At 56.6% G+C, this 17,705-nt stretch overlaps 1 protein-coding gene across 2 annotated transcripts; it reads left to right on the top strand.

Annotated features, from left to right (window-relative positions):
• The first annotated feature begins 618 nt into the window (after positions 1-618).
• Positions 619-15,582, top strand: MLYCD (malonyl-CoA decarboxylase). 2 transcript variants are annotated; one of them, XM_047788859.1, is made up of 5 exons: positions 619-1,216; positions 9,021-9,133; positions 10,122-10,278; positions 12,298-12,450; positions 14,362-15,582. In XM_047788859.1, exons 1-5 carry the CDS (start codon positions 674-676, stop codon positions 14,896-14,898), a joined length of 1,503 nt encoding a protein of 500 aa, XP_047644815.1. In that variant the 5' UTR covers positions 619-673; the 3' UTR covers positions 14,899-15,582. The 2 variants fall into 2 exon arrangements, with proteins under 2 accessions (XP_047644815.1, XP_047644814.1); XM_047788858.1 differs by having other exon boundaries at positions 14,359-15,582.
• Positions 15,583-17,705: the final 2,123 nt, after the last annotated feature.

Below are 17,705 nucleotides of genomic sequence, written 5' to 3'. Positions count from 1 at the left end.
AAAACTGTAACTCCGTGGAGCAGCTTCGGGTCTGTCTGGTTCATTTTTATCCCCGTGCCCAGTGTGGGACGTGGCACGTACCAGGTGGTTAATAAATACTCTGTCGAATGAATGAATGAGGACCAAGGGAGGAGGGGCAGGTTGGGGAACAAGAGGCTTAGGAGAGCCCTGTGCACAGCTTTCTGTAGAAGTGAGACCCGCCTTTCATTAGGCAGGGGTCAAGACAAAGCCTTCCTCGCCAGGGAAGTACACCATGAATACTTCCTAGGCAGATTCCTCGGCCTCCCCCCAGGCAAACTGGATCAGAATCTCCGCAGTGGGGCCAGCAATCTGCGTCCGTTAATACGTTCCCTGGGCGGCTGTGCTGTTCCCTGGGGTTGGAGAGCTTGGCCCTAGAGGAGAGGGAATGAGGCGGTGACTTCCTATGGCCAAGTGACAGGGCGAGGGGCCAACGCCGCCGCCGCCGCTCCGCCCTCGGATTGGTCCCCTCCAGGCTTACCTTTGACCACACTTGGCCCCGCGCGCCGCGCTCCGCCCCACCCCCGCCGCTCGGCCCTCCGATTGGCCGCAGCCCCGCCCGTCCCCCGGGCTCGGCCAATGGGACGGGCGCGTGCCGGAAGCCGGAAGCCCCCCAAAAGTGGTGGTGTATCCCTAGCAGCTGTCGCCCCGTGCCATGCGAGTCCTCGGGACCGGCCTGTCAGCTGGGCGCCTCCTCGGGTTGTGGCTACCCCCAAGGCCGCCGCGGCCACCCGGACCCAGGCTGTCGAACGGGCGGGCAGCGGCGGCCGGCGCCCTGAAGCGGGCCATGGACGAGCTGCTGCACCGCGCTGTGCCAGCGATGCCAGCCTACGAGCTGCGCGAGAAGACGCCGGCCCCGGCTGAAAACCAGTGCGCGGACTTTATGAGCTTCTACGGCAGCCTGGCCGAGGCATCCGAGCGCGCCGAGCTGTTGAGCCGCCTGGCGCGGGGCTTCGGCGTGGACCACAGCCAGGTGGCCGAGCAGAGCGCCGGCGTACTCCAGCTTCGCCAGCAGCCGCGGGAGGCTGCCGTGCTGCTGCAGGCCGAGGACCGGCTGCGCTACGCGCTGGTGCCGCGCTACCGCAGCCTCTTCCACCACATCAGCAAGCTGGACGGCGGCGTGCGCTTCCTGGTGCAGCTGCGGGCCGACCTGCTCGAGGCGCAGGCTCTCAAGCTGGTGGAGGGGCCTCACGTCCGGGTAAGGCCCCGCCCGGACCGCCCCTGGGACCGCCCATCTCGGTGGTCCGTCCCCACCCCACCCCCACCTCCGGGTGTGGTTCAAAGCTGCCCCTCGAGCCCCAAACACTCCATCTTCCCATGCCGGGAGCCTTGCACACCTAGCCCTAAGTCGCAGTCTCTGAACACTGACCCCTGTCTTCCCAGGCTTTCTGAATCCTTGCCTTCTGCTAGTCTGGCCTCGCTTCAGTCTATAGAAACTCGCTTACTCTTAAGGTGACTGTCACGCCTCTTGGCTGGTGAGCGTGCTCCATAGTCTCTTTTCTACTTTACCTGAGAGGTTTCACCTCTCTTTGGTACCCTTGATGTGTCAGGCAGCTTTCTGAAAGCCTGGATAGGGAGTTTCCTTGTGGCTGAATGGGTTAAGGATCCCGCATTGTCACTGCTGTGGTTCCATCCTCTGCCTGAGAACCTCTCATCCGCACACATGGTGCAAAACAAACCAAAACAACCTGGATGTGGTTAGCAAAACTTCATTGCAGCACCCACTATGTGTAAGCCCTTGTCCTGAGCAGTCCTGTGAAATGCACAGAAGTGCCTAGAAGCTGAGGTCTAGGAGTCCGATGGCCTTCTGTCTTCTCTCTGCCAGTCACTTTGGGCAGGGTGTTTTACCTTCCTGAGTTCAGCCCAGAAATAGGACTCGAACTTGTCTTCTGGAGATAATCAGGCTCTTCGCACAGTGATGTCTTGTTAGATGTGAATAAATACTTAAAGATTTCAATAATGATGGCTTGAAAGGTGGCTGGTAGTTGAAGATAGTCCTTTTGTGCTATTGATATGAAATACGATGGGACCACTCACCGGCTCTTTTAGTGAACCAGAACTTACGTGAAGGGTTGGGGATGTTCTGACATGCAGACCTCTTGTTAGGTGCAATTGGCTGTTTAAAAAAATCAAGCATTTGAACGATTACGTCCTAATTCTCTTAAGCACTCTTAACACTGGCAGAGGGTTTTCATGTTCACCACTGCACTCTGGGGTCCATGATGAGCGTGTTGTCTTTTCCAGGAAAGGAACCGGGTCCTGTGAGCTCTCATGACTTTGCCCAGAACTCAGAGCAAAGAAGTTATGTCTTTGATCATCCATCTGAATGCAAATTTCTGGTTCTTTGGGGTACACTTTATATCCTCATCCTGCCCTGTGAGCTGCGTTCATGAGAAACTTTGTCATCTGTCTTGGCTCTGTAGCCTTAGATGCATAAAAACTGGGTGTGATTAGAAGAGGATTGATTGATCTCAGGATGATAATAGTGGCTCTGATTTGATTCCTCATAATAGCTGACTAATCTCCAATGCTCAGGGTTACCTAGGGCCAGAGAGCCTTGAGCTGTGAGGTTCACTGGATGAGAACCTCGGCTGTTTATTGCAGTGGCACCAGATCAGTGCTGGAGCCTGTGTGTGTCGAATTGACCACATTCCCCGCTGAATCCTCCTGGCTGAGACCTTAGGTTCCGTACACTGCATGCACAGCCACCTGGTTCCTCTCAAGAGAGGCCTACATTTAGCCATCCAAGTAGACTTTTTTTGTTTTCTTGAGCCAGAGACCAGTGCTCCTGAAACCCTTTTGAGACTGGATGCTCATTGCAGAGGAGGCTCGAGGATTAGGTAGGGTGCTTGTCACCTGTCCCAAAATGAAACTCTTCCTCCATCCGTCTATCCATCCAGTCAATCCGCAGCAATTGGGTGTTCCTTTTGTACCAGGCATGCTCCGGGCTCCAAGGTCACTTGGTCCAGAAGCTTCCCTGCAAGTGTGGGAAGAGCTAGGAGCAGGTACAATAGGTGTCAATGCCTTTCATGCACCTGCTCGTTTCATCCTCAGCAAGACCTAGGGACTGGCATGCAGGTGAGGGCCAGTGCGGTGCCCAGAGCAGGGAGCTGTGAGAGAGCCTCAGGCCAGGCCCGGTTTCCATGACCTGTGTGTTGCTCACAGCACACTGACACAGAATCAACAGCCTCACCGGATCAAAAGTGGGTTTATCCTCCTAGAATTGGGTTTTTTCTCTAAAACTGAGGGAGAGGTCAAACAACCCAGTTGATTAATAGCATTGTTTTATTTGGATTCATGAGCAACCTCAACGCCCACCTTTCTCCGAAGCCAAAGGTCAGTCTCTCTCCTCTTGTTGAAAAATCGTCACACCCACTCTCTTCCCTCTGGCATTTTTGCTGCACTCCAGGCATCCTGGATGTCCCAGCTCACCCAGCATCACCAGCTCCCCTCCACTGAGCTCCTCTTCAGCCAGGCTGGCACCTGGATGGAAAGTTCCTGAACCTGCCTCCCTTTGTGAGTCCTGTGAGAGCAAGAGCCACCTCTACTCCGGCTCATTTGCTGGGCTTTTACATCCACTCCAGCCCCCCCCACCCCCCGGGCAGCTTCCCTCACTTCTTCATAGATGTTCAGGTGTCTGTGCCTCTCACTTGCGTTTTAGACATGAACCCCAGAATTGAGCATCTGAAATGTATTGTTTCCCCGCCCCACCCCCACCAGATGAAAACTAAGACCTTGAAAACGGAGACCTTGGCTTGTGTAGCAAAATGGTGAATGAAGCCCGAGGTAGATTTCCAGGTGCCCCGCCACCCAGCGAAGTTGGCCACTAACCGCTCCCTTGTGTCCTGAGGCCGCACTGCTCCACTCAGATTTCTGAACCTAGGACGGGGCCCAGAGGCCATGACGGTTTCTGTGCAGCCTCGAGACCTCCTATCAGGCGGTTCCCTTGTTCTTTAACCAAGGCCGTCTACACCCATAAGGGAAAAAATAGTATGTACCCACAGGCCAGAAGTCACGTGGCATAAAGATACTTCTTGAGGAGTTCCCGTCGTGGCGCAGTGGTTAACGAATCCGACTAGGAACCATGAGGTTGCGGGTTCGGTCCCTGCCCTTGCTCAGTGGGTTAACGATCCGGCGTTGCCGTGAGCTGTGGTGTAGGTTGCAGACGCGGCTCGGATTCTGCATTGCTGTGGCTCTGGCGCAGGCCAGTGGCCACAGCTCTGATTGGACCCCTAGCCTGGGAACCTCCATATGCCGCGGGAGTGGCCCAAGAAATAGCAAAAAGACAAAAAAAAAAAAAAAAGATACTTCTTGAGCAGAGAGTGAGCGACAATAGCCTGACCTTGGCCTCTGCACACGGTCTCAAACTGCTGGGTGCAGGAGGCTTTCCAGATGGCTCCATCACAGCCCTCCTGTTTCTCGACCTAGAAACCCTGGCCTTGTCCTCACTGCCTATAACCAAGAGTAGCTAAATCTAGTGGGTCCCTTTCCCTTTGCTCTACACGGCTAAGTGAGGTTTGGTTGTTGTTGTTGTTTTGGTGTTTTGTTTTGTTTTTTTTTCCAATCCCTATCATGCAGAGAATTGGTTTTTTAATCCTTAGAAATTGTTCCTGGGCCCTGGTAGTGTCATTCAGCAGCAGCATGGCTGTGTGCAGTCTGTTGCTTCTATTTCATTCTGGATTTTGCATCTCACTTAAAGCAGTGACACAGCTAGAACTTTTTGCCTTTAAGAAATCAGTGTTGGAAACCATCAGAAGGTTGGCCCTTGAAGCTTTAGATCAGGAGCCCCGGATCCCCAGGGGGCCGTGTTGCCCCAAGATGCTAGGGGAGCAGGGAGCCTCCGATCTCAGCACCCCTGACTGTGCACACAGCACCCCATCACACAGGTGTGCTCCCCGGCCCCTGCTGACCGTGGAGCTGCCCAGTGACATCAGGTGAAGGAGGATATGCTATGCTCGTCGGCCGTGGGCGTCGCTGCGGATGGCATTCAGTCCGCTGGGTTCCCTGCATGGGTTCTCGTTTACTGAATCTGTGAGAGCAGAGGCGTTTTCAGGGTGATGGGCAAGGGTGAGGCCCCAAAAGATGCTGATCAGGTGTCTTAGACCAGCTCTCACACAGCGGAAGATGCACCTGATGGGGAAGGAGGGCCCGTTCGCAGTGCTCTCTCCTTTGTCTGCTGGTCAGAGGCACGACTTGAGGTTCCCTAATGGTCCTGAGCCAGCGGGCCCTGCCGCCAAGGCCAGCGGCTCAACTGGTGGTCAGTCTGCCCAAGGTCAGCCTGCTTCTCTTCTAAGAAATGCCCTGGGGGACGGTGTGGAGCTTTGCTAAAAATACAGATAGGAATGAAGGCGCTTTGTCAGGTACTTGGTCTCTGACCCAGGGCTGTGCTTATTGCAAGTAGGGCAATAACGAAGCCTCACATTCCATGTGAGTGTGAAGCCCAAGGCAGGAGGCCAGGCAGGGCAGAATCTCTCTCCTTGGACATTTTTTTTTTCTTTTCAGGGCCACACCTGCATCATGGAGGTTTCCAGGCTAGAGGTCGAATCAGAGCTGCAGCTGCCAGCCTACACCACAGCCACAGCCGCGCAGGATCTGAGCCACATCTGTGACCTACCCCACAGCTCATGGCAACGCCGGATCCTTAACCCACTGAGCGAGGCCAGGGATTGAACTCTCATCATCATGGGTTCCTTACCGCTGGCCACAACGGGAACTCCTGTCTTTGGGTATTTTTTGTTTGTTTGTTTGTCTTTTTGCCTTTTCTAGGGCCGTTCTCACGGCATATGGAGGTTCCCAGGCTAGGGGTCTAATCGGAGCTGTAGCTGCCAGCCTACGCCAGAGCCACAGCAACACGAGATCCAAGCCGCATCTGCGACCTATAGCACAGTTCACGGCAACGCCGGGTCCTTAACCCACTGAGCAAGACCAGGGATCAAACCTGCAACCTCATGGTTCCTAGTCAGATTTGTTTCCACTGCGCCACGACAGGAACTCCACTCCTCCTGGTTTTCAGCTAACCTAGTGGTCCTTGTGGACCTACTAAATTCTGCGCTTAGCTCAGCTAAAAAATGGACCTCTTCCTAGGTAGGAAAGTTGACCCAGCCATTGCATTTCTGAGTCCTGCATTGCTGACAGGTGATTTCTGAGTGAGCGTGAAGCGTGCACGATCGCTCGACCCCCTGCCACCTGAGATCCAGGAACCTTGTTGCCTTCTGTGCTTGATTCCAGCCTGAAGCTCAGCAGTCCTGCTAGCGCGGAGCCCGGAGATGTGTAACCTTTACCCTGGATTCCAAGTTCTCGTGTCCAGGGTCACACTTCATAGCTGTCAGTAGCCCAAAATAGAATGAAGCGACCTCGAGAGCAGGCACCTGCCTCCGCTGAGCCATCTCGCCCACTGTGAGTGCTGAATTCAGGTGGCAGCAAGGTTTCCCCACCACCTCCTCTAAGGCCTGTCCTGGAGATGCCAGGCGATGCATGGAACTGGGCTCCCCCTCTGCGAACCTTGCAGCACAGAGCTTCCCCAGCCCCGCGGTCCCTGAACCCCAGGAAGCTGTACACAGCATTTTAGGATCATGTTGGCATGTTTCTGGGGACAGGGTGCCTGGGTTTTGGCAACACTCGAGGGTGGGAGGGGCCAGGAAGATCGGGAGCCACTGAGGTCAAGGCCGGAAATAGAGTTTTCCGAGGAGCTGTTCTGTACCGCCCAGCAAGTGCCATCTCCTCCCTTCCTGCTGCTTCCTGGCCACCGTGGTCCAATATTTCTCCTCTTGTTTATTTGACAGCCATCTATCAGTCATCTTCCACGTGGAAGACCCCCACTGAGTGCTTTGGGCACGTGAATGGATCAGAAATGATCTCTGCCCTTAGGGAGCAGAGCACCCAGTAAAGGCTGAAGAGTGAAAGGGAACGGGGGGGGGGTCAGTTCAGCCACCCGTGAATGCGTAAATCCTTTTAACCTCTCTGCCTTCTTCTTACTCAGCCTGTGCTCCATCCTGCCCCCCGGGGAGGGCCACTATCCCCAGGATGACCTCTGGGCGGCCCTGGCTACTCAGAGATCTTCTGTACATTACGTCTGACTGTGCCTTCCCCAGTTGGCCATAGATTCACCCCCTCTCCTTGCCCCCAGGAGCCTCACAGCACAGATTCGTGGCCCCTTCCGTGCTCCGGGCCTTGAGTGTTTAAGGATGAACCACGCTTCACACTAAAGCCCTTTCTGAGCCACCAAGCCAGTGCCTGCAGCATATCCTCAAGTGACAAAGCTCTGAGTCCTTTGACCTTTTACCAGCGATTAAATTGCGAAATGGCCCTGTAACAGCTTTATGGCTTTCATAAACACAATTTCAATAACACAATTTTACAGGTGTTATCCATTGTGTCTTTGTGATTCCTGTACAGAGATTCATAAGGTCAGTTCTGCACTCACATGTTTACTGTTATTCAATAATAGTATTCAGCGTATCTGTTAGTATGTGGTTCATTTGTGAGTAACAGACTGAAGCCTTAGCAGTTTGAATAAAAACAGAAGTCTGGAGGTGGCCAGCCCAGGGCTCACCCTGCTCTGCAGTGTCCTCATTTGACCCAGCCTCTCCTTTGTTGCTGTTCCCTGAAAAGCCTTCATCCCCCAAAGTTACCTCATGGCCCAAGATGGCTGCTCCAGCTCTAGCCATCACGCCACCTTCCATCCTGCTCTGGGAAAGACAAAGAGAAAGATGGGCAAAGGGCTGCTCTTGCCATCTTTCAAGGTTCCCCAAAGCTGCTTCAGGACCCCTCTGCTTGCATCCGATGAGCCAGAACTTGGTCCCACAATTGGCCTATAGCTACAGTGCAAGTTTTACTCTGAACAGCCATGCACGCAACTAGAAAGTGAGACTTCTGTTCATTTGGAAGAAAGGTACACAGCTATTGAGAAACAGCAAGCCATGCCTCATGCCCTGGACATCCCCAGAGCTTAGCACTGTTACCTGGCCAGCGGTCGCTGCAGGTAAACTGGGGTGCTTCTGCCCCTGTCTCCTCTGCTCCCCTCATGCACCTCTTGTTGTGGTCTTGCTTGAGAAGTTTCAGTGCAGCTGTATTTCTGATGGTGAAGCTGACTCAAATTAGCTTAGATAAGATTTCAATAACTGAAGCGAAATTAGAATAATCTCATCATCTGGAGTTCCCGCCGTGGCTCAGTGGTTAACGAACTCGACTAGCATCCATGAGGACACGGGTTCGATCTCTGGCCTTGCTCAGTGGGTTAAGGATCTGGCGTTGCCGTGAGCTGCGGTGTGGGTCGCAGACACAGCTCGGATCCAGCGTGGCTGTGGCTGTGGCATAGTCCGGCGGCTACAGCTCCAATTAGACCCCTAGCCTGGGAACCTCCATATGCCGCAGGTGTGGCCCTAAAAGACAAAAAGACCAATAATAATAATAATCTCATCAAATCTAAACCCACTGATTTCCAGGGATACTGTTACCTGTGGCCCACTAAGCGAGAAAGAGCTGCCCATCAAACCATCAAACCTTGACTCACCATCATTCAAAAGACGCGTCCTGGCTTCCGAGACATTAAAATAGGAGGGCGTGTTGTTGAAAGGCAGTGCCTGGACCCAGTACTAGTTTCTCTTGGGAAACAAAGGACATTCTGACGCATCAGAGAATGTTCCTGAGCGGGCCTTGGCATTTCCTCCCCAAGACCGCATTAAGCATCAGGCTGATGTCATGTGTTGTCATGTCCACTGTGGCCCGTGAGTGGAAGCAAGTTCGTGGGTCAGGTCAACTACGTTCCGACCCGAACACTTCTGCTCCTCGTCTCATAGGTTGGGGGGAGAAAGGCCACGGCTGCATTCGGTCCAGCGGGAGGACAGGAGGGTTCGGGGGCGCTGTCACAGCACAAGCTCTTTGCAGACGCTCTCTCCCCCCCCCGCCCCATTTCGGTGTTCCTTCCTGGCGCTGGTGGTGACAACAGGGTGGGCTGGAGGGCGGCCCCTTGGACAGCCGGCACTTTCTCCTCCCTTTTGCAGGAAATGAACGGGGTGCTGAAGAGCATGCTCTCGGAGTGGTTTGCCTCCGGGTTCCTCAACCTGGAGCGGGTCACCTGGCATTCGCCGTGCGAAGTGCTCCAGAAAATCAGCAAGTAAGTGTGACGTGTCCACGTTTCTGCCCTTTTCACTGACAGCCGGTGTCCATTCCCGTGGATGCCACTCGAACGGGGCCAAACACCTTGGTCACGAAGGTGGCCATCCTGGCAGGGGACGTCAAGAGGCGGAGGCGGAGGCGGAGGCGCTCCCATCATGGCTCAGCATCCATGAGGACTCACTCGGGTTCCGTCCCTGGCCTCGCTCCGTGGGTTAAGGATCCGGCGTGGCTGTGAGCTGTGGTGTGGGTCGCAGATGGGGCTCCGATCCGACGTTGCTGTGGCTGTGATGTAGGCCAACAGGTGCAGCTCCGATCCGCCCCCTAGCCTGGGAATCTCCATATGCCGCGGGTGCAGCCCTAAAAAGACAGCAAAAGAGGAGGAGAGGGCACAGATGAAAACCAGCCCTTCTGCCGGTGACCCTGCACGTGGGATCTCAGTTATGTCCCCGTATTTAAAGCCCACAGGCCCCCCTTTCCCCACAGCCCCGTCATCAGAGCCACCCAGAGTCACCGGACCAAGTGTTGGCACTGGTACCCCAGCCAGCCTCTATCATCCAGCTGTTAGTATTTTCCTCTTGGATAAAAATCTCCAGATTCACAAAGGCGTGTATGACTGCAGCCCCTTCCCCAGACAGCGTGAAACGCAGGCTTGCCTGACATGTGCTGCTGCCAGGTCCCCTGCTGAGACGAAACAGCAGTGGCCGCGGTCACTGGACCAATGGACCCAGCCAGGCCAGGCGTGTCCACAGGCGCTGCCGGGATTAGAGGCCCCGAAGGATGTGGGGTTAACCCTACCCCTAACCCTAAGCCTCTCCGTCAGGGCTGTTTCTGGCCAAAGCGATTTTCCTTGAATTTCCCGAAGAGTCCATGGAAGCTGGATTTAAAGGGCTTCTTTGACTTGAGTGACTAATAGGAGCAGGAATCAGCCACGGTTTTGTAACTCAGGATTGTACCTCTGTCTTGACTCCGTATAATGTTCCCGTCAGGTCTGAGGCTGTGCATCCCGTTAAAAACTGGATGGATATGAAACGCCGCGTGGGGTCCTACCGCAGGTGCTACTTCTTCTCTCACTGCTCGACCCCGGGGGAGCCCCTGATCGTCTTGCACGTGGCCCTGACCAGCGAGATCTCCAACACCATCCAGGTACCTGCCTGCACGGCCCCTGCAGGACAGGGCGGGCGGCCGGAGTCCCTTAAGTTTTTTATTTTAACTTGGTTGTCTCCCCTTTTTTAAAAAAAGAACAATTGCTTTCGGCTCGTATGGGTCTTTGGATGGGCTAGTCAGTCTCCAAACCTGCACGACAGAGTGGAGACGCGCAGTGCGAGGACAGTGATGGGACAGGAGACTTTGGGCCCGCGTGTGTGGACCTTGAGTGGCGACGTGGTCCAGGCTGTTACGGAGGAGGCAGGGAGAGACACTCACCTCTTCAGCATCTGTTAAGAGCCTATGAGTAGTTTCAAAAGACGCCTGATTAGAACATTGAAAATAGGGAGTTGCTGTTGTGGCTCAGTGGGTTAAGGATCCAGCATTGTCTCCCTGAGGATGTGGGTTCAATCACTGGCCTCACGCAGTGGGTTAAGGATCTGGCGTTGCCGCGAGCTGCGGTGTAGGTCACAGGTGCAGCTCAAGGTCTGGCGCTGCTGTGGCTGTGGAATAGGCCAGCAGCTGCAGCTTCCATTCGATTCCCGGCTTGGGAACTTCCGTATGCCGTAGACGTGGCCCTTTAAAAAAAAAGAAAAGAAAATTGTAGGTAGGCTGTGCTGAGTGCCTGATCCGGGCCCCGAGCTCTGCCTGGTCTGTGGCACAGGCCCCTCCAGCCCTGGAAGTTATCACAGCCCCTCTGGAGGCAGCTTGGCCATAACCATTAAAATATAAAACATGCAGGATTTGGGGGGGGGGGTGGCTACGCCCCCAGCATGCAGAATTTCCTGGGCCAGAGTTTAGTTTTGGAGTCATTTGGGATTTCTTCTCCATGTGTTCGTTTCTTGCTTCTTTGATATTGTGCATCTCTCATTTGCATAATCAAAGAAAGATTCGTTTGTTTGGAGGGGCTTTGGGGGAAAAACTTTAAAAAAAAAAAAAAGATTTGCTGGAGATTCTCAAATCCGGAACAGAGAACCTACAGACGTCTTGATAAACAAAGGAGGTAGTTTCACAAGATGAGGCCCGCGGGCAGGGGGGTGCTCTGATGTTTGACCAGAGGTCCCCCCCATCTGCTGCGGAGGCAGGAGGGACTGGCGTGGCCTGGACGTCGCCACCTCTGTGTCACCAGCTGCCCACTTTTCTTAGAGTGGGGCGGTTTCTGACTTCCCAGGGTCCCGCAAAAGACCCTTTGCGCATCCGCAGGGGTGGCAGCTGAGGATGTTTCCCCCAAGGGGGTGCATGAAACCTGCAGGTCCCACTGGCAATTTCGGAAGCTCTGTGGGCCACAGACTTCAGCCTCCGCCCTGGGCCACCCTCCCACATCAGCGTCCAGGGCGGCTGGTGGGGTTAGAGCAGCGTCAGCCTGTCCCTCAGAAGCACGGGCAGGCCTGCCTGCAAGCAATCCGAGAGGTCACCACTGCTGTCCCAGGATTGTCCAGTGGCCCTCGGAGCACTGAGGCTCGGAACAGCCCACACGCAACTCCCAGTGCTCCCAGTGCTGCTAGATCAGACTTGGCAACGGGGCTTCCAGTTCGAGTCCATCCAATCCTCAGCTTGCTCCTCGCACGCGTCTGCGCAGACGTGGCGTTTCCCTGTGGAAGCACGAGGACGTGGCACCAAACCAAAAAGGTGCATTTCCTGCAAACAGAAAGTACGCAGGACCGCGAACAGCCTGTTGAGAAGGAGGGTTCAGAGGAGGGGACACCCCTGGGGGGGGATGCGCCAGGCGGCCTCTGCCCGGGGTGCTGGGCTGCAGGCAGCAGTTTGCACAAAGGCCCGAAGTGTGGGCGGGAACTCGCAGTGCCAGGGGCTGTAGGACATTGAACTCATAGCAGGGAAAGTGTGGCGTCACCAGGGCAGGGGACAGGCGTGGGTCTGAGGAGCGTGAAGGAGCACAGAGCCGAGGGCTCAGTCTCCGGAGCCTGGCCCTCAGGCAGAGGGATGCCCTCTCCCAACCCCTGGGGCAGGGGGGATGGGGGCTGCCGGCGGGCACCTGTCAGCATCCTCTTTGTGTTCCAGACAATCCTAGTGAAGGAGTGTCCCCCGGCCGAGGCAGAGGAGCAGAGCAGGATCACCACGGCCGTCTTCTACTCGCTGAGCCTGGCCCAGCAGGGGCTGCAGGGCGTGGAGCTGGGCACCTTCCTGATAAAGCGGGTGGTGAAGGAGCTGCAGGTGGGTGCTGCGTAGTCTGTGTCCTGGCCCAGTCTCGGGCCGGCTGTGGTTCCTGCCCTGGTCCCTGAGGATGGGGTGAAGCTCCAGGCTGGCAAAAGCAGGAGGGTAGAGAAGTGCCCGATGCCCCTGGCACGTCCTGAGAGCCCTCAGACTCCTGGGGGTGGGGGGGTGGAGCCGTGCCAAGAAAAGGTCCCCAAAAGCGTCTCGTGACCCCCCAAACACAGACGTGTCTTCTGTGGAAGCGCTGCACCCACCTGGCCAGGGCCACCCCTGATGGGCACGCGACGTCCCAGCCTAGTCGCCAGCAGGGCCCCTTTGCTCCCACTGTCCAGTCGCGGCCGGGCCTGGCCACCCCACCCACCGCCACGCACACTCTCTGGCCTCTGCCCGGCCCTACGCAGGCTCAGGCTCTCACCGGCCTGAGGTCACGCCAGCAGCCTGAGGTCGAATGCTCTGGCCCACAACTGCCTTCTCGGTAGCCCTGGCAAACACAGGCTCAGGCCCACCCTGGCTCTGGGCCATTTAAGTCTGTCTCATGAGGGGCTGGGGTGAACCCTGAGGAGGAGAACCCCATTTTTCAGTAAAATAATTAGATTGTTAATTCCTGGCTCCCAGAGCTCTGTTCTGGGCTTCCGGTGGTTTCAGCACAGACACCTGGCAGAGAAGCCCTTCCTCGGGGAATGACAGGGTGGAAGCCACATGTTTCCAGGCTTCGCGTTACGTTCATACCTTTCCATCTGAGAACTCGGGGTTCGGCTGGGCATCGCTTAGTTAGAACCACTGCCTGCCGCATTTCCCCAGAGGTGGTAAAAGCCACATCTGGTTGTGCTGAGTTCCCTCTTCTCTCCTGCTTCTTTGAGGCGGGGGCTTGGAATGACGGTCAGAAAGGCCGCGTCTGGGTCCGGCTGAGCCACCCGCAGGCCCTGTTTCTGCCGCCTCCTGGCGGCTGCTCCACGGCTGGGCTGTGGGCGGGAGGGTCACCAGAGAATCAGGAAGGGAGCCCCCCTCTGCCGCACACGAGTGTTCGTGGGGTGGGGAGGAAGCCACCTCCAGCGCCCAGTGGGAGAACAGAGCGAGGAGAGTCAGGGGATCGTGGTGTCTTCCGAGAGTTTTCCGTTGTGAAAGTTACGGTTTTGAATTTTGGCTGCAAAGGAGAAAATGCTCATCGTGATACAGATTCACGGGCTCCTGATAGGAAAATACCTGTCTCATCCTTGTAAAACCTGCCTAAAGACCCGAAGGAGTTACCCTCTACCCCCCCTCATCTCTGAGGAGCGCGGTATGGTGGTTTCTTTGCTTCTGTCATACGTTTGCAGAAGTTTGTTCTATAGGGGGCATGGCTTACGTCTTACGCCTTTAACGGGAACATCCTGGATTTTTAAAAATGACCCCTGAGAGCTCTCTGTCATTGGAACAACAATGGTTGAACCATGTTGTCTGGTGTGGAGCACCCCCTGTGACAGAGTTGGGCGATCGCTTGTTCAGTCAACAAACAGTCACTGGGTACTTGCGTGCAGAGCCCCCATCCAGGTTCTGTGGCCACATCAAAAGCCGGGGGAGGGGCCTGGTGGGCCAGGAAGACACGACCTGTCGCCAGAAGACAGCACCCCGCCTGGCCGCAGCCCACCCCTCCGATTTCAGGCACGCACCCCAACTTGTCAGCATGGATAGTGGTGCTCCTGGGACACCATCGTACAGGGTTGTCCTGGGGACTCAAGATGCGTCCAGGATCCAGCACACAGCCGATTCTTAGTTCACGCTCCCTGAGAAAAGGACATCAGTGCACATGAAATAGCGCTTTGTAAAGCGCACAGGAAGCGCTGAGGGAGGAGGAGTTTCTGTATCCGTGACTCAGGCGCTGATGAATTGTGTTTTCTCACCTTCCTTCCCCACCCCGTCCACGCCCAGCAGAAGGAGTTTCCTCACCTGGGGGTGTTCTCAAGCCTGTCGCCTATCCCTGGATTCACCAAGTGGCTTCAGGGGCTGCTCAAGTCGAAAGCCAAGGAGCACGGGCGGAGCGAACTGTTCACCGACGCCGAGTGCAGAGAAATCGCCGAGGTCACCGGCGGCGGTCCCGTGAACGAGACCCTCAGGGCGCTTCTCAGCAGCGGCGAGTGGGTCCAGTCGGAGAGGCTGGTCCGGGCGCTCCAGGCCCCGCTGATGCGGCTCTGCGCCTGGTACCTGTACGGGGAGAAGCACCGGGGCTACGCGCTCAACCCGGTGGCCAACTTCCACCTGCAGAACGGGGCCGTGATGTGGCGCCTCAACTGGATGGGCGACGCCAGCCTCAAGGGCATCACCGGCTCCTGCGGCCTCATGGTCAACTACCGCTACTTCCTGGAGGACACGGCCGCCAACAGGGTCGCCTACCTCGGCTCCCAAAACATCAAGGCCTCCGAGCAGGTCCTCAGCCTGGTGGCCCAGTTTCAGAAGAACAGCAAACTCTGAAGTAACCTTTGTTAAACCAGCGGGCCCCTCCCCCGGCTCGAAGAAGCAGGATTTTTCTGGATGGGGCGGGGGCGGGGGCGTAGCCAGAGGAGCTTTTAAAGTAAAGCAGAGTTCAGCCGCGGTCTCCAGCCCTATGACAGGTTCACACCGCGAGGCGGGGCCCCGACTTGGTGCAAAGGAAGAGGCGTTGCCTGCCGCTGGGCGGTGGTGGGCACAGGTGGGCACGGGCTGCGCGGAGATGCTGTGCCCTCTCCAGAAGATTCTGCCACGGCCTTCGGCCTGGCTCCCTGCTCTGGGATGGCCTTCCAGACCCGTAGAGCCTCTGCTGGCTCCCAGGGTGGATCCACGCACCGTCTCAGGCAGACGGTGAGAGCGCATTTTCCTGCCGGCTTAGGACGCGACCCAGCCGGGGCTCCTTTAGCCACTTCTCTCCACGGATTGCAGAGGGCTAGAGGGCTGGGCTCCATTTCCCTAGTTTCCTCTCCGAGATCGTCAGGGTCTGAAAAGGTTTGTGACTTGGCACAAACCTCACTAAGTTAAATTATCAGAGGCAGGAGCTGTTGTCACCTGGGGCTTGAGCTGGGTTATGGGCTTGATAGCTACGGTGATTCAGGTTCGTGATGACTTAATAGCAAAGAACAGATCTGTTCTGTGCAGCATTAAACACGTGGTTATTCACGATCATGTGCTGGTCGTCTCTGAGGTCCGAGACCTCAGTAGCTGTGCCCGTGGTCCCCGGCCACGCCGTCGGCAGGCTTGGTGCTCTCTGCAGCCAGCCCAGCGCGTGTGGCCTGAGACAGAGGTGAAGGCGCAGGCGCTGCTGGTTGTGCGGAAGGAGGGGGTGTGATGTTCCATTAGGCTCCCTGCCTTTTACCTTCCAGACTCGTCCCCGGACCTTCTCTGTCGTCCTCTGCATGTCACTTGTTGCTTGGTGACAAACGGCGTGACCACGGTCACGGCTAGAAATTGTGCCTTTCCTCTGTCCCGGTGGAAGCAGTCCTGTGCTTCTCGGCTTTGCTTTGGGCTAATGCTGAAAGCCCCGGGCTCTGCAGGCCTGAAGCCGCCCCCTTCCAGGAGCTGCAAAGAGGTGAGGCATCGGCTGCTTCCGTGCGGCGGGCAGGCCCTGAGCCTGCAGCACCTGATGCCCACACTCCACGCCTTCTCTCTGTTTAATCTCTCCTCATGGGGGTCTTCGGAGAAAACACACGGAAGTGCAGAGCAGATCCTGTGCGCTTAGCACCCCGCCTCCCCAGTCACCGGGGGTTGTCCACTTCGTCAAACCTTATCTCACTCTGTTTTCGACGCCTAATGTGTCGGTGCTTGGTGAAGGCTGGAGGGTGGAGGGAGGGAGGGTGGATGGATATGGACGGCGCCACGCCCCGCCAAAATACGTTGAAATCCTAGCCCCCAAAGGTGGTGGCGTGAGGAGGTGGGGCCCCTGGGAGGTGGCCAGGTTGTGAGGGTGGCGGCCTCCCACGTGGGATTCGTGCCCTCACACAAGAGCCCTCGCGAAACCCCCCAGAAGAGGTCTGTGACCGGGGGAGGTGGTTGCTCCCTCCCCATCTCGGGTCTGCAGCCTCTGGACCTGTGAACAGGGAGGTTCTGCTGTCTCTCAGGCCCCCCAGCCTGGTAATTCTGCTGTCGCAGCGCGGCAGATCTGAAGTGGCGGCTGTAGGTGGATGGGTGCGGATGCGCGGGTCTCCCTGGTCGGTGCCTCGGTCCGCACCACTGAAGGAATACCTTATAGCACCGTAACACGGGCTAGACGGTGCCTCCCGAACGTGTCTTCGGTCCCGCGTGCTCTCAAGCAACCACTCCGACCACCGGGTCTTCCTCCGTAAAGTGCCTGCCATGCAGTGGCCTCCCAGCAGGTGCTCAGCACATGGTCACAGTAGTGAGTTTCCATAGTGCCCCGGGTTCAAAGCTGAAGCCACACTCCACCCCTCCCTGCAACAGAGCCTGCTCCTCCTGTGTTCCCCCCGACACACAGACCCCCCCACCTGGCGAGCGGCTGCTCTCCCCTCCTTCGCCGTGGATGGCTCACCTCTATGCGTGGTTTTGGGGTGTGAGGTTCAGATAGACCCCAGATCTCTCCAGCCCACCCCAAGGGGTTTCACTTGGGGCTCTGCTGGAATGCAGATTAATTCCGATCCGAGGGACACCAGTGGACTTGGGGCTGACCCACTCGGACTTGTTCGTGGGCCCTCTTTGTTCTGAAAGGCAGCGTGTGACATAATGGCTGAAGCCACCAGCTTTGGCTCCAGCCCGTGCCCAAATCCTGACCCCACCGCTTCCCAGCTGGGTGGCCTGGATCAAGCCACCCACCCTTGTTCCACCTGTTTTCCCATCTTTGAATGGAGGCACCCACAGCATCGACCTGAAGGGCTGCCAGGGGGCTTAAAGGAGAAAGTGCATATAAAGCTGGGCTTGGGAGCTTCACACCCACCTGAATGAGGTTCTGGAATCTGTCATCTCCTTATTTGGAAATTAGAGTTTTGATGGTTTTCTGGCTTCTATTCTACAAGGTGCCTGAGTGGACTAACTCATTCACAGGAACTTCTGCTCTGTGCCTGAGGCATCCTCAGCACTCAGTACCCAGGCGAGGAGCCCCAGGCCAAGGGGCTTGGCCCAGGCTCCCCCAGCTGGTCCCTTGTCCAACAAGGCCTGAACCAGCTCTGTGGTGCTGGCTGGAGTCACTCTGAAGCTCCCCCGCGTGTCACACTGCCTCCCCCCGCATCTTCCATCTCAGAGGGCTGAACCCTCTCTGCCTTCCAGTTCTAGAGCCGCTTAGGGTTGCACAGCTCTGC

This window comes from Phacochoerus africanus, chromosome 8, assembly GCF_016906955.1.
Source record: "Phacochoerus africanus isolate WHEZ1 chromosome 8, ROS_Pafr_v1, whole genome shotgun sequence".
Lineage (NCBI taxonomy): Eukaryota > Metazoa > Chordata > Mammalia > Artiodactyla > Suidae > Phacochoerus > Phacochoerus africanus.
This window is presented reverse-complemented; position numbering and strand designations above follow the sequence as displayed.